This window comes from Melospiza melodia, chromosome 22, assembly GCF_035770615.1.
Source record: "Melospiza melodia melodia isolate bMelMel2 chromosome 22, bMelMel2.pri, whole genome shotgun sequence".
Classification (NCBI taxonomy): domain Eukaryota; kingdom Metazoa; phylum Chordata; class Aves; order Passeriformes; family Passerellidae; genus Melospiza; species Melospiza melodia.
In genome coordinates, this window is record NC_086215.1 from 9544253 (window position 1) to 9560960 (window position 16708).

A 16708-nucleotide genomic window follows, 5' to 3' on the forward strand; every position below is an offset into this window, starting at 1 on the left:
GTATATTTGTTTTGTAACTATAAAGAATTAGAACTGCAACCTTCACCTTGAACCCAGGGGTTGTCCAACATTTTTTTTTTTCACTAAGTGACATGGGCAGGAGCAGGTTGGTCTCAGAAAGAGACTGAGGCACCCACAGGCTGGAAACACCTGCTCCACTTTGTTTGCTACTCCTGCCACATCTTGTCTCCTCCAGCTTAGCTCCCAGAGTCTCTGGAATGAGACACAGTGCTCAACCCTCACTCAAAGGATGGCACTCTCATGTTTACACACGAATAATGACCACTCTCACAACACCAAGGAGCTGAAACTAAAGCTGTGCAAAGACACAGCTCCTTCCTCTCATAGTCACTCAAGAGGGTAACAACAAAACCTCAAGGAACTTTCCCCATCAGCCAATTCCCCTGCAGCTTCCATCCCTCTGGTGACATTTCTTTCCTTCCCACAGGATCCTGTGTGATTCCAGCTCCTTGCTACCTCACTCAGGTCAAAGCTCACAGGCACTTCCCAATGGACAAACTCCCCCTCCAATTCATTGATAGCCTCAAAAGCCCCCTCTGACACCAGGCACACAGTTTGCTTTCCTTTCCTGCTCTGAGAACTCACCTCCCCTCTCATCTGAAGTGCAAAGCCAAAGCCCAGCCCATTAGGGACTCCACAGCATTTTTTTTTTTTTTTAAATACAGGAGACTCATTCAGCTGTCCTAGCCAGGCTTCACACTGGGCATTTATTTTCATTCTGTCGACTCACATTCCTCCTGTAGGCTCAACCAGATGATTTATTCTCCAGTCCTGCTTGCATGACACTGCTGGGTCCTGCTATGGCCCAGATATGGAAATGCTTAGAAACCTGCTTCATTTCCAAGTGAGCAGTCCTGCTTAAAGGTGCATTTACAGGACACTAGAAATTCTTTGTCCTCTTTAACACTGTCTTAAGGGGCACACACACCCCAGGTGACAGCACAGGAACAGCTGTGCAGCTCCAGGCCATTAATATTACAGCTGCATCCAAACTGGGTCCCATTTCCAAGGGAATTACTCAGATCATAAAAGCTGAGGTCTGTGGGCCCAGATTTTCAGTAATGGACAAAGGTTATGTCTAGAAAAGAAGCCAAGGAGTTCACTTGGGATTAAACCAATCTAAAGAAGAGAGAAATCTTTGGGGTTCAACAGTTCTGAGATTCCTGAATCTCAGCTGGTCAGAAAGCTGCCTGTGGTTTCTGAAAGGAAGCATTGCTGCTATTCTTCAATTTGTAAAGTACAAAAAGAAATTATAACAACAAGGATATCTTCTTCTTTTCACTCCAAGCTCTCTAACACCTGGCTAGCAGGAGTGGATGAATTTCTGCCACAGTGTTTGACAGGATATTGTGATCCTCACCTGCTCCCATCCTTCCCAGCTAAAGCAACAAAACCTTCACTAAGGCAAGGAGAAGGTGCAGAGGAACAGCCATCCAGCCTGGAAGGGATGGGCCAGAGTGGCCACAGGACACCCTACAAGGGAGAGCAGCCCCCCATGTGCAGCTGGGCCACCCCATGCCCAGATTCCCTCACAGAGGATGCAGAGACAGGCGGGGCAGCGATGGGGGAGAAAGGGAAATGGAGCATAAAATGACAACCGAGGGTTCCTCTGTCTGGTTTTGAAAAGTATAACAGCAAATTAAAACATAAATGGTAACCACTTAAGCAAGAGGAAAGCAGACCACCCCCTTCCCCCTGCAAAGGTTGCTTTGACACGGCAATGAATGAAAATGTCAAACCTTTGACATTGATTTGTCGGAGTTGGGTCCTCCCCTCCCCTGGCGTGTCGCCAGCAACAGATCCCTGAACTAGGTTCACAGCAGGGAGCAGGGAGGGGAACAGCACAACCCTGAGAAGGGAGGGAAACACTGGAGCAGGGAGGGAAACGACTCGTGCCTTCACGGTGATGCCTCCTCCTTTATAAATTAGTTAGGCTGCTGTTAGCAGATAAAGAAATTATCTGATAGCTGTCGAGGCAGGCGCTGCGAGATTGCAGCTGAAGGGGCTAGAAGAGACATAAAGGAAAAAAAAAAAAACCAAAACCTTGCATTTCTTCTGCTTGTTGCCTCCTCCCTTTGAAGGGAAATCTGTTAGTTTTGCTTGGAGCTGAGACAGAACATTTTGGAGTCTATCCTTTTTTTTTTTTTTTTTTTTTTTTAAAGAGGGAATGGAGAGAAAACATGAGTGTGCACGTGCCTGCACATCCACATTTACAGCTGGGCAGAGCAGCCACAACTTCCAGGCACACAAAGCCCAACCTGAAAGTTGCAGAGAGAGAGGAGGCAGCTTTGCTGAGCCCCAACAGGAATTACAGATCTCAGCAGAGCCAAAGTGAGATCGTTTTGGCAAAGGCTAACGCTGCTTTTCCACACTGGAAGCCAAGGAGAGGCTTCAGGTACCGGTGAAAATTAATTGCAAGCGATTTCCAATTTCAAAGGCAGTCATCTCTAATTCCGAAGTGGATTTTCATCCAGGAACAAAGCCACGTCTGCTCTCATTACTTCCGACTCTCAACATTCCTGGACTTACTCCCATGCATGCTGGGGTGGGTGGAGGGGTTTAGGAAAAAACTCTGGGTCAGATCCTCATCCCCTGCAAACCAGCAGAGCAATGCTCATTTACACCAGCTGAAGGCTGCAGGGACACATCTCATGCTTTGTCTTCTTCAAAATACATATTTTATGAAGTATTTACATTTCAATAAACCCAGCGGGAACTTCATTTAAAAAAGGAAAAAAAAAAAAAAACCCAACAAATTAAAAAAAAAGATTCACAACACAAACTCATCCTCGACAAAAAAAGATTTAAAAATTAAGCTAAGAATGGGGGGGAAAAAAAAAAAATCAAACTCCAGTAACTTGTGCAGACCAAGTCAGAAGGCACAAAGATTTAGGGTAAAGGAACAGAAATGAGCAGTGCTTAGAGGCTCGGTGACAGTCCAACACACGCTGTCTTTCGCCCTCACACTGAATTAAATTGTCAGGATTATCACCATAATGCTCTGTTTATGAAGGGTAACGGCAATTTGTGCTGATGGCACTTGCTGCCTTGAGCTTCAAGCTGCCTTCCTGCATCTCCTCAGTAATTCATCAGCTCCCTGCTCTATCCCAGTGCCTCTTCTCCTCATCCTCCGTGTGGGAAGAGCAGAGAGGCCGGATTGCCCCGTGCCCATCAGAGGATGGGGGTCAAGGAAGGCAAATTCCACTCCTTTCTGGCAAGTCCTTCATCTGCAGAATGTAAAACAAACAAGCAAAACAAGAAAAGGCAATCCCCAGTGTTGTCTGGCTCTGAAAAATAAATTCACATAAATCTCTCCCTGCTTATTCAGTTTTCAAGATTCCTGAAGACCACGGCCAGCTCGACAACAGGTCTCCTTAGCAGATGTAATTACCAGCCTGAGTAACACTTCCCCAAACTTGTTAAAAAACAACAACATTGGATAAAAGCATTAACATTTAAAATAAAAAGGAAGGAAATTTCTCTATCCTTCCTCTAACACTACCAAAATATTATAAAATAGAAAAATAGAACTTTCTACTTGGAGTTAAAAATTCACAATTATGTGGGATTTCACCTTTAAATGTCAGTGCTGTTTGTTACATGAAAAAAAACCCTGTCAGCTTAGCCTTCCATGTCTTGCTGGTGTCTGCTTAATAGATAGTTACCTGGGATGATGGATGGCTCTTTGTTAGACCACTAAATGGCTCACAGCCTAGAATAAGCCTGTATTTACTGCCAACATTTGTTTGTTTCAAGGATGCAAAACCAAATTCGATTCCAAGCAGCTCCACCCGACAGAAACACAAGAAATAAAAGGGAACTAATTTGTGCATGAGTTTACAGGGCTCCATCAACACTGCTACAACACTGGAGGGACTCTGCTGATGTTCTCAAACGCTGAGAGACAGCAAGGCAGGGAGCAAGGGGAGGCACAAACACCCAGCTGGCTGCTGAGGAGGCTGGAGATCCTGCCTAGAGATGCTGAGCAGCCAGTTGTGGGTTTTCTCTACAAAAAGACCATTGTGCAAGCAGAGCTGGACTAAAATCTCATCATGTGTCAGCCATCAGGTACCTGACTGCACACTGGGCTGGTTCTTACTGAGCCTGGCCTGCTCTCCTTGCTGCTACTCCCAAGTCCAAGCCAGAGCCAGGTAGGCTTGGAAGCACACCCCACTTTGGGTCTGCAGAGCCCACCCTCCCTTTTTGCCTTCCAGGACCACACTGCGCTCTCACCACTTGGCAAATCCTCTCCTGTTCCTGTCACAAGCCACTTAAACAACACATCTCGGTCAACTAACTGCAGATATGGCCCACAGCCCCCCAGCAGATCCCTCCCAAAGGGCCAGCAGGCTCTGACAATATGGTGCCATGCAGGCAGAGGGCCAGGGACCATCTGACAGGCTCGTTTGACTTGTGATCTCCACATAGTCACAAGATTTGTCATAGGTTTGAACCCAGGGCCAGAGAGAAACAATGGAGAGCAAAGGATCTCCACTATCCCTGCCCCTCACCACACACACTCACTCATGCACAACCTGTCAGGCTGATGATTTTCACACACTTCCCTCTTCTCCTTTTGCTAGTCTGGGGCCAGGCCCGGATCACGAGAATTAATAAATTCTTATTAAAACCTGCACGAGACACAGTCCCGCTGAAAGTGCCACGGAAGGTTAATTAGCAAGGATGAGCTGAAACTTTTGTTGGCGTTTCTGACTCACTTAATCTTGTGAGAAGCCAGCAAGCTGACATATTCTGCCTCTGAAGGAGCCAGCACGAGCAGGCTGCTCCCGCGGCAGCCGATGCGCGCCGTCCTCCCGATCCGGTGGATGTATTCCGCAGGTGAAGCCGGAGCGTTGTACTTCAGGAAGGGGGGGGAAAAAGAGCAATTAACAGGATGTTAATTAGAAAGCACACACCCAGCCCGCTCACCTGGAACAAAAGGCACACCCCACACGCTGCACCTCCCGAGGAATTGGGCTGTTTGTAACACGCCTCATCCCCCGGAACCATCACTCAGCCCCGCTCAGCCGCCGCGGGTTTTTGACATGTGGATGTGACATGTTGGCCAACTTTCAGATAATAGGACAGTTTTCCCCATCTCAGTGTCTCTCTCTGCCTTTTACATTTTATTTCTATACAGGAACCTGTTCGCTTCCCCTTAAAAAAAAAATCAAATCTAATCAAATCTCACACCAAAGAGTGCCCAGGACTGCCCACATGGAGCAGGGAGCTGCCTGTTCTGTATTTGGGAGAAAAACCACAAAATAAAAAACAGCTGATGCCAATTTGGAATTGGGCTAAATTGCTTTGTTTGGATTAAAGGAAATCATAGCTGGTTACAGGGTAGAATAAATCTAAGAGAGAGAAGGGAGTGCTTTCATCAGTCGATGATACAGATAGAAACCATCTTCCCCCGTCCAACTACCAGACACCATGAAAATGTTCCTTAAAGACCCCCCAAATTTAGCACTGCCTCTCATTTACCTCACTGGGAATCAAAACTGCCCAGCCATTTGCAAGATCTGATAAAGGGTGACACATTTCCCTCCCTTTAACTTCCCCCTATTCTTTCCTCCCCCTCTTCCTCTCTTTCCTGGAAAAAATGAACAAGCACAGAGATACTGCTCAGAAATGAGCCCTCAGCAGTTTAACTGGAAAAAACCCAACAACCAAAGCCCACTCTAGTGTTTATACCTGTGCCCTCTGGCAAAGTTTCTACTGGCTAGAGGTGTGAGTAAGATGCTGTGAGCAATCTAATTGCTCCCTGCAGGTCCTTGCTCTTGGACACAGCTCTCAGGACAGCTGAGATTTCGCCTTCTGGACACACAGAAGTCTCCCAGGGCTTTAGGTAATTTGCACTGCGTTCTAACACTGGCAACTATATCTTTGGTTAAATTATATTAATATACAGATCTGGGAATTAAAGACTTCACTTCCACAGCCTTCATTGACTAGCTGGCTGCTACAATATCATTCCTTTTTTTAAAAAACACAAAAATCAAATCAAATTTGTTACCTGAAGGGATGAGGTAGAAATTAAAAAGCTTTGTTGAGGCTCTGTGCCCTGTTCCTTTTACCCAGGTGTCGCTTGATACATGTGAATCTCTGGATCAGTTTTTCCTCTATTCAACTAACCTTTTTTTAATTATAAATCTTTTATAGAAATGAAATCTGTCTCATGCTCTCAGCCTCCTCTTTGAAACGACAGGCTGCTATTTTTAAGGTTCAATCCATCTTCCTTTGTTTCTATTTTTTTTTTTCCCTAGGACTGTATTTCTGTCAACAGCAATGCAGCAGTGTGGGGTTTTGTTGGGCTTGTTTTCTTCAGGGAAAATCTGAACCATGCAGTTCTGCTGGAAGCTGGATGCCTGCAGCTACTCAGCCCCAGCCAAGCCTCACTCAAAACACTCAGGTCACTGCACTGGCACTACTGGGCTACTCAATGTTTAACATTAGGAATTAACTTAAATTCCTCATGGAATTGCCTCCCCAGCAAGCTCAGGAAAATGGGAACAGAACTGCAAGAGATGGTAGGGATTTCACAAAATTTGGCTTCCTGGGTGGGAAAATGGAGGGTGCTTCATCTCCAGCCAGGACAAACTCTGGTAACACCAGAGTTATTAAAGAGAAAAACAGGCCAAGGCTATTCTAGCAATGCTTTATCCTGGCAAAACCCAGAGTCCCAGTCCTGCAGCCAGGAACTTGTGGGTCTCCCACACCTGTAGGCATCAGCACCAAGACCAGCAAACTGCAGGAAGGATCTGGACTGGGATTTAATCTGAGCAAGGCTGCACATAACACACACAGACACACAGAGCAAACCCACCTGTACAATCCACGTCACTTGAGGCAGGTCCAGCCCCCGTGCTGCTACATCCTTTAAAATGAATAAGGAAATCACTTTAGTAAAAATCCTTTGGAGGTATCAGCAGAGTGAGGAGTCTTCTGGGATGGCAACTATGGAAGTAGGAATTTTATGTGTCTAATTTGGGGAGAGATGGACTGAAGGTCAGAAATAACACTGAGGGTTTAAAATGTAAGGATTGTTGGCAGTCAAAAATGCAAAACAATCAAAAATACAATCAAAAATGCAATCAAAAATAATCCACTACTATGGCCCAAAGCCTGGAGGACACAAACACCTATTTCAGGATGGTGGTGTTGAATTACAGCATTTTGCTACAGCCCCTGAGAGAATCCACTGTGTAAATGGTAGTGATACCTTTGGTTCTTCAGTTTGTTTCACTGATGAAAAGAGATCTGCTCATGAGCACCTACTACCCAAACACAGAGAGGGAGAATTAAATCTCTGAAAGGCAGCACTAGTTCTGAGCACACCTTTATCCACAGCAAATCTAAGTACTAAAATCAGGCTGCTTATGATGAAAGGGAAAAAAACCATAAAGGCCAATGGTCAGGAATCCCTGGCCTTGGGTGGAATGTCCAAGGATACACTGATCTCTACCTACAAATAATTAGTTGTTTCCTAGGTGATGGTCTGAAGTCGAGAAGCAGATGACTTGCAGGTCATCTGGCCCTAAAATAAAAGGCAAATAAACAATTTAGCAGAATCTGCAGGAAGCTGGAGCACAGCTTGAGGAGAGGGGACTTCAGCTATGCCTTAGATTTGCACCAGTCTGGCTTTGATTTGGAGAAACAAAATGCAGCTACGAAGAAAAGAGTCTGAAGCTGCTGTCAAGGTGTTATCTGATGTGCCAGCTGGTGAAAAAACCCATCAACTTGGAGAAGGACTTGAATGAAACCCTTTAGTTATCCACAGCCAGATATCTCCAAAAACATACCCCCTTCTGAGAGAAAAGAGAGTTTAAACGCTATCCAAAACAGAGAGCGCAAACACATTTCAATCTCCCTTCTTGATTTTCTGTTCATTAGTAATGTCCTCACATACTCCTCGGATTTTACATTCACCAGGCGCAATAGCAGAGCAGGTGTGCAGATTTAACTCTGTTAGGAAATGTTTTGCAACACATGTATCTCTTAGCTAGTTGCAAAATAGAATATATTAAGGACGTAAGCAGGAGCTTAATGTACTAAAAATGTGTCAGCCACCCACTGAAGTGTTTTCATGCAACTCCCACACACGTTAAAAGAATGGGAAGCTGATGTTTTGGCAGCAAAGGCCTTCCCATAAGCACTAACCAGGCTGTTTTGTGGCTCCAAGTGCAGTAAAAGAGGAGCCACTTTCCACAGCGCCCACTCCGAAATAACGCACGCTCGCGCTCCAACACGCTCATTAAGGAGTGACTTGTTCCCAGAGTCTGAATGAACAGATGTACAAAAAGCCATTTAAAGGAGGTTGGAGAAAATAAATCAAGGGGAGCTGGGAAGCATGTACAGCAGTTACCAGGATAACAAGACTATAAACTCTGCAGCACGATCAGACAGGAGCGCTGACGGCTGATTCCGAGCTGGCTGGCTCTGTTCTTCCACCAAAGCTGACAAGGCTTTGGTCTTTTCCCCCTTCCCGTGCTCTTCCTCCCACCCAGCAGCTGAGGAAAGGCTGTCTGAGGAGAGGGCTCTGACCTTGGCACAGGGCAGTTTCACCAAAATAAACCAACAACCAGGACAGCCCTGTGGTCTGGAGCACCTCTAACAAGAAGAGTGGACAGCATGGGCAGGAGCCATCCCTCCCATCCATCCAGATTCTTTTCCTACTCTTCCAAGACAATTTTCTCAACATCTCAGCTTGGAAAATCATTATCACAGTCAGCACTTTTATATACATTTGCCCAAGCTGAAAAGGTTCACTAAAAGCCTCATAAACAGCCAGGAAAAACATTTTAGGAGAAGGCTTTCTCCCATCACCAGCCTTGCATTCATGATTGTTTTCACAGTGCCACCAACTCCCCTCAGTTGTTACTGACACACAGCAGCAGCTACTCTCCTGGGGTTTCCCTTGCCTCTCTTTCACAAGTCTCTTGGGATTTACTGGTAATTGGAGTGTTTTGCAAACTCTCAAAGATTCCTCAGTATCAGTCCACCTGTGTCTCCTCAAGCTCCTTTTCCTCAAAGACCCTGGTAGAGAGCAGCAAGGTAGGACTAGGGTAAAAAGTTTGAGTTGATTTGCTTTCCTCTGCTGGCAGGGCCCATGAGTTCCAACTTCTCAGAATTTTAGAAAAATATTTGTGGGTCACCTTTCCAGGAGAGACAACACAGCTCAAACAACACCAATCCAGTTTTACATTTATTCCACATGCAGAAGCACTAACCTGCTGCCAGTACTCTTTCAAGAAGGCCAAGAGATTTCCAATGTACCACTCTCCCTCTTTTCCACTGCCTCAGATGGCACTGCCCCTTCCATGTGTGACCTCACACCACCATTCCTTAATTACAGGGAAATCAAGGACAGGACACCTTGGCAGGTCACTGCTGCCTCCTTTCCATGGGCAATGGAAGGGCCAATTCTTCAGTGACCATCTCATGGGAGCAAAAAACCAAAACCAAACCTACACCAGTGCCATTTTAAACTATAACCTAAAGCCTTAACCACGTTCTTGCCCTGATCCCATCTGCAAGGCACACAAGGATCAAGGAACAATCCACCTGAGGGATGCTCTAAAAGCTGAAATTTCTGCTTTGAACAATTCATGTTACCAGCCTGCAGGGTACAGGGGTGGGTCCAAGAGAATGGGGTACAGAGAATGGGGTACAGGGGGTGGGTGCCAGGGAATGGAGGGCAAAAAGGCCACACTGAAAGCGAGTCCTGTCACTGCAGAAGATCACAACCAACAGGGCCACTGAAGTTTTGCAAGGGCCTTGGTTTGCTCAGTCCCTCTCACACCATCTAATTAGGGCAAAGGAAATTGCTAAAGTTGCTTTTGAAAGACACTCAATGGTGAGGTCTTGAAGGCCCTGAGCTTGACAATTGGCTGCCTACATGAGGCCTAGAAGTACAGATGGAAGGCAGCTTGCTCAGGTGCCAGGCTGTCAGTTGGATTAAAATGACTCATTTATTTACCAAAGAAGCTCACAAAGTGCTTTAGCTAACAGGCAGAGAGGGCCTAGCGGCTCTCCAAGCTGGGGAAGAAGCTCTCGCGCCTTCCCGGCCTGCCAAAAGTCATTACAGGCGAGTGTGGAAAGCCATCAGCAGGGTAGAGACCCCCGTCGGCAGGGTGACAGATTGGGCTGCGTAATCAGAGGAGGAAGGGGAGAGCACAGAAGCTGTCAGAGGCGAAAGCTCTTGGCTGGGGCCGCCAGAAAACTGGCAAGATGAGTTAGCGTGACTGAGTAAACAGCAAACAATCTCCAAATGATCTTTCCTCCCTCCCTGGAAGAGATGAACTTGTTTAAAAGGCACATCCCAAAGGAAGCAGCAAAGAACTTTCGGTGAAGGAGAGAGAAATAAATCTGGATGAGACCCTCTGAGATGCATGGCCTTTCTTTATTTTCTTGTCTGCCAGCTTATATTGTCTGGCAAAAATATTTTTATGGGCTATATTAATATACATATGACATAGAGCAAATTAATAAAAGGAACAGCAGGTCCCATTGCTTACTAGAGCGGAAAGATGGGTGGAGAACATGGCATAAGGGACAAGGGAAGGACAGCAACATTATTTGTGTTGCTCTTTTGTGAGCCAGGTTTCAAAATTTTGTGGGCACAAAACACGATTTCGCAGAGAAAAGAACAGAACCACCTTTCTGCAGAATTTTTTTTTTTTTTTTGCTGATATGGAGAAGAGTGTCAGAAAAAGCAATGCTCTCAGAGGCAGGAGGTGGTCACAGAGCCTGGCTGCCCTTTGGACATCTGCGTTGGGGAGGCACCTGTAATGTGGGACTGGTGCAAAGTGTATCTCTATATTAAGGTGTCCATATGGTCCCCATTACTGTGGTAACAGGCCACCTCCTGCTTTCAATGCATTTGTCCTCCCAACATCTCTGTAAGATGGAACTGTGCTACTTTCCCCATTTTACAGATGGGGAGTTGGAAGCACAGGGAGATTTTGGACTCAAGACACACAACTCACTGTGCTTAACGTGCTGACTGTGTGCCAGCTGAGGCAGAGTCACCAGCACAGGCAGGAGCTGCATCCCTGCCTTGCAGGAAATGCAAAGCAGCTTAGATTGAAGAGGAGGAGGGCTACAATAAACGTGTTACCTTACACCACCCTCGTCATGGCAATCCAGGTTACTCCATATTATCTCCCATTTAGGACCATTACCTCCCATTTGTGACAGATCAGGAGCAAACCCACAGCTATTGCTGCTCAACTGACATGTGGCTATTTGCCTTGTCACCCCAATTCCACCTTCACCTGTCTGTGGCACAGTAGGAAATCAAAACACATCTCCAGTGTCTCAAGAGGGGAATCCCATCCACTGAGATTTCTTCATCCAAATTCTTCCTACCTTGTCAACAGTTGCTCATTTCCTGACAGATTTTTCCTGTCATAGGCTGCATTTTCCCTTCAAACCTTCTCACCCAGGAATTGCTAGCCTAGTGATTGCAATTGTTTTGCTTCCTCTTTGTCTAAATTTGAGCATTTACCTTCCTTCCTAACCCATTAAATTGGAATTTCTAAAACAAGATATGTACCTGACATTTCTCAGTTATGTGAATTAAGGATAACAAAGTTTAGCTATTTATTTTTCAGAATTTACCAAACACTTTTTATCTTCAAAACAATCTATGCCACTGAATGATTTAAGCTCTACTCTCCTCCCTAGTTCTGACACTCAAGTATTACCTCTGTATACAAGGGAACCAAGTTACAGTTCCACTTATGCACTGCAAAGATGCATTTTGACCTTGATCAAATCACTGAAAGGTTGTACACACAAAGCAGGACCAGAAGGTAACAAGTAGAATTTTACAGGTGACAAATAATTTGGCAATGCTAAATCAAACACTCCTATACACATGGCACTCATAGCTTGAACTGGGGCAGAAAAAGAAAAAAATTCAGCTCCCCACACTCTGAAAAAATTGCAACTGGTTTCCTTTAAGAATAACAGCAGCAAGAACAGGAGTCATTTCAGAGCTGGAGAGGGTTTCTCAGCTCTAATTACTCCCGATCGCTGTAATTTACAGGTTTGCAGTGGGTAGAAATCGCCAAGATTCACACGTTTTCAGATCAACAGCTGCCACTATTAGAGAGCAAATCGTGCAGCCTTCTGCACCACTGCAGCAGCCTGTGGCCCTGGCAGGTCAGGAGCGAGAGGCAAAGGTGCCACCACAACCCAAGGGTGCCAGCAAACTTCAGCAGAGGACAAGAATTTCACCCTCAGCATCCTTGGAAGGAGCTTGAAGGGCAAGGAGAGCAGCAAAGCCTGTGCTTTTCCTTCTCTGGTTGGACTCCCCTTTCCACCTCTGCAGGTGGTTGTTTTTAACCTTGGGGTAGTTATTAAGATGGGAAATAACCATATTCCATCCAGTTTTCCTGGCAGTTCCGGGGCACACTAGAAATCAGGATTGCGTTCTACTGGCTGCATGTAGGGGGCAAGGTTCCAGCTTCAAAGGAACAGATTTTTCCAGACATAAGACTAAACAAAATACTTAGTGGTCTCTAACACAAGACATCCATTCTTCCTGTATATGGTAGCTCAGCAGAAGATCATGTTAATGGTTTGCAAAGAAGGCCCCAGTCCTTACAGAACATGTGAGATGCAGAAAAAGGAGATGACTTTCCTCAAGGTCAGACAGTGAGCTGGAATTAGAGCTCAGTGCCAATTCCTCTGGTTACCCTTAGGGATCAGACAGGCCCGTTAGTGTGGAGCTGCAAAGGGACTCCAAGTTACTCACAGTGCAAAGCAAGATGCCTGTCTTGGATTTTAGGAACTCCTGGAAGACCTCTGTCCTTTCCTAGAAGATTGAAAAGGAAGAATTAAAAGACTGCTTATGCACATTACAACCAAACACAAAGCAAATTAGCTAAAGTAACAATTTAATTGTGTCTTGTTCACTAGGATCATGTAAAGATCCAAAAGCAAAGGAATTGGCCTCATAAATGCTTCCTGCAAATGGAAAAATCTGTGACACACAGGTGTGGTCCCAGGTAGGAGGGCAGTGTCTGGGGAAGCCTGGATGCATTTGGGCAAATCAGAGCAGCCAACACCTCCATGGTCTGCACAGAAGCAGAGCCTGTGTGTGCCAGCAAACAGGAACTGTTTGACATGGAGAGGGGATCCACAAAGGATTAGGCAGCACCAACAGAAGCACTGGCACACTTTATGGGCAAGACAGGCTTTTGTGGAAACAAGCAAAGCTGGCCACGTTCACTGCTGTCTGTCCAGCCACACGATGGGCAGGATAAGCCCATTTTGTTGACACAGTGATATAATCACATCACAAGAGATCAGCCTCATCATGTGCCCAATGGGGCGTGCACACAGCCACTGCTCTGACTCTGGAATTACTGAGTGGCAGGGAAGCTCAGCTGCACAGTGAATGCTGTGGGACAAGGCTTCAAATAACAGGGCAGGAGAGATGGCCAGAAATCCCTGCCCAAGAGGAAAGGAGACACCCTCCCATGCTTTCCCTTGTACTGGCAGAGGCCACCAATGGGGCTGGTGACACTGGGACTGAGGCTGCTCCTTCCATTAGGATCAGAGGCAGGTGCCCCCCAGCCTTGTCCCCACCTCTGCTCCTGCAGCCCCCTCTCCTTACACGAGCTCAGCCCCACAGGCAGGGCCATCTACAGCACCAGATCCCAAATTACCACCCAGATCCCAAATTAATTACCCTCCAGCAGCCTCTGAGCCATTAAAGGGAACTGCAGGAACCCAGGACAGCCCCTCAGCTCCCTTCAAAAGCCTCCTGCCTGGTCAGTCCCCAAACCTTCCCAAGCACATTCCAGTTATTTTAACTAACAGCCTTGGGGTGTGTTTTTCTTGATGAAAGCCACAAAAACTGACTCTACAACTCACATTACATCACAATGGCATTTGCTGTCTGTCTCTGAGCACCAATAACCAAAGTTCTCAGCAGAACTTGGTCTTCATTTCCCAATACCACCTCTGTATCTACACTCCCTTTTCTGCTCACCTTCCAAAATATCCTTATTTCCACATTTCAAGCCTTTCCCTGGAGTTCTGGCCAGGAGTTAAGTGTTACGTTGATGATAGAGAAGAAACCTCACACACTTGACTCCCAGCTAGAGGTGCTGTTCTAGAAAAGAAGGGAAACTTGGGCCTTGCTGACACACTGAACCCTCTGCTGACAAAAATTAAAGAAGAGAGCACGCTGTATCTTGTTGACAATGACAGCAGCCGTGCTCAGCAGTACCATATGGGATCCACAATTTAGCTCCATTAATGCTCTTAATTTGAAGACATCAAGCACTAATTACACACTGGGTACTAAAAAGGCAAAACCCTTCCCCTGGTGCCAGCTACTTAGTGGTGTTCTGTTGGCTTAACAGCTGGTCAGGGTAGAGTTGGGCCAGACCAGGCCTGCTCACTTGCTCAGGCAGGCAGGTTGAGGAAAGGCCAGACTGCAGGGACAGCAAAGCACATGTTTCTGGTCTCCACAGGATGGGAATGAGTGAGAAAAACAATGGCTCTTCACCTCTTGCTTCATCAGAAGAGCTCTATTCATTTACCATCTCTGCTGTGCAGCTCAGAGTAGAGCAGCAGCTCTCTCCATCACAGACCAAGGGCAGAATCTGGGCCTGAACTTCCAAGGGAGGTCTCTCAGCTATTGAGAGAAACTCTGCAGTGACAGTTCATCTGACACTCTCCTCCTGGCCTCTGTAGCAAGGTCCAACCTCTCCAATAGGTCCAAACCTATTTTGGGGTAATCACTGTTAAATGCCATTATTCCATCCCAGGGAAAACAGCACTCTGTCAAGACACTGCTCTTCAAAACCAAAGCCAAACTGCTCCAGCCTCATTTAATGGGGACAACTTATTATTACAACAGTAATAATGTTTTGGGGCTTAGATAAGGTTTTCCTTTGGCTTTAAAGTCTGTCTTGACTGCATGAGAGAGAAACACAGAGACATAAATGGTTTAGTGCACCCACTGGGAATAGAGAATGGCTGCTCTGCCTGCTGAAATAACACATTTGCTTCTTCAGGTGTGTTTTTCAGATACAGCTACCAAGGTACTTTCCAGAAATGGGACAATATCTTTATTCTCATTAGCAGATGGAAGACTGAGGCCCCTAGAGGTGAAATGACTCTCTGTCCTCTCTTCTGCCCTCCTCCCCAAAAATAGCCACATAATAAATCATGGGAAAAAAGGAATAAAACTGCAGATCCTGACATTTTGAGGGTGCTTACTTCCTGTTCCATGTCGCCGTGCAGACGTAGAAAATGCAAGCTCACAGAGGAGAGGGGTGAATGTCCAGGTTGTTCTGACTCTGGCCCTCCTGAAAGGACCTTTGCAAGGAGCTCGTGGTAGAATTCCACTTGTTCACAGCTGGAGAAAAAGATGATCATCTTGTGGCGCTTTTCAAACTGCAAGAACAAGAGAATTGCACGTGACCACTTCCAAAGGGCTCTTCCAATTCCCAGATCATGAAAAGATCCAGGTGGTTTACACTTCTGGAGATATAATTATGTGGGAAAGGATTACAGAGTCTGACACCAAACAGAGAGCCCACAACAGAAGAATGAGTACACGCTGCACAGGGATCTCTCTGCCAGCATGAAAGACACAACAGCACCTCAGCTCTCTTGTGGTTCAAGATGCACTTCAAAGCCCTGGATCTAATCCATGCTATCCTCAACAGAGGAACAGATAAAGGAGCTGGAAAAGGCAAAGGGCTACTTAGTAATATAAATGCAAACAGAGTCTCACCTTGCATTTCTGCAGGATAAAAGCTGCTAACGTGACAAGCCTCAGTTTGCTGGGGACCACCATGACATACTGCTGGAGTGTCTCTGGAACAGCAAAGTTTTCCTGCTCCATGCAGTTTGATGAACTGCTGGCTTTCCTGTCTGTTTGTGCTGCTGGTTCAGGCACCTTCTGGATTTCATCTGCTATGGAAATGCTGACGGGGTCATTCAAGCTGATATCAGCCAGGCGTGTCACTCCTAAACCACAGAAATGAGAGACAGGTGAGGCCCAGTCTGGCCTGGGATGATGCACTCACAGAAAAAAAAAACAACTGACACAATTCCAGGGAAAAGGAGTGGAGGGCAAGAACCCAGTGAGCCACCCTCAGACACTGACAGCACCCCCTCACAAACCTCAGCTTTTTTAGGGCTTACCAGGCTTAGCTGCTGTGGACTCCACCAGAACCTTGACAAGACACTACTTCAGCTGACTGTGCTACTTTACACATTTTATGAATGTCTTTATGGACAGACAGCAGTTGGCAGGCCTACTTTTAAATGCGTGTGTGGGAAAATCCCAGATCTTCACTCTGTCAGGAGTGCAGAAGTCAGGAGCCCTGGCTCAGTTCCTGCCACAGCAGATGACTGCTTGTGTGCTACAGAGCAAAGCATACAACAGCTCCCTTGCAATCAGCTTTTTGCCTTAATTGTGCATTTGTAAAGCAAACAAATGAAATTTCATGTTCATGGTTACTTTGTTATGGAATTTTGGAGACATACATGGAGACCATGGAACATACACTAACAGAAATTCCAGTAATAAAGGAAGTGCCATGAGCCAAAGAAATTAATAGAAATTAACAGGAAATTAATTCCACTCCTGCAAAGGGCTTCAGACTGGGCTGTAATAGAGGCAGACTCAACCAAGTATTCTGCAGTTGCCTGT

General features: G+C 46.0%; 1 protein-coding gene across 1 annotated transcript in view; it reads right to left on the reverse strand.

Moving 5' to 3' along the window:
- Nucleotides 1-16708, reverse strand: part of DDX31 (DEAD-box helicase 31) — a 43295-nt gene that overhangs the window by 19732 nt on the left and 6855 nt on the right. The window contains exons 12-16 of the mRNA XM_063174784.1: nt 15785-16020; nt 15265-15441; nt 12785-12844; nt 6848-6898; nt 4740-4879 (exon numbers count right to left, since the gene is read on the reverse strand). Coding sequence (XP_063030854.1) covers nt 4740-4879; nt 6848-6898; nt 12785-12844; nt 15265-15441; nt 15785-16020 — 664 coding nt within the window. The remainder of the gene's footprint in view (nt 1-4739; nt 4880-6847; nt 6899-12784; nt 12845-15264; nt 15442-15784; nt 16021-16708) is intronic.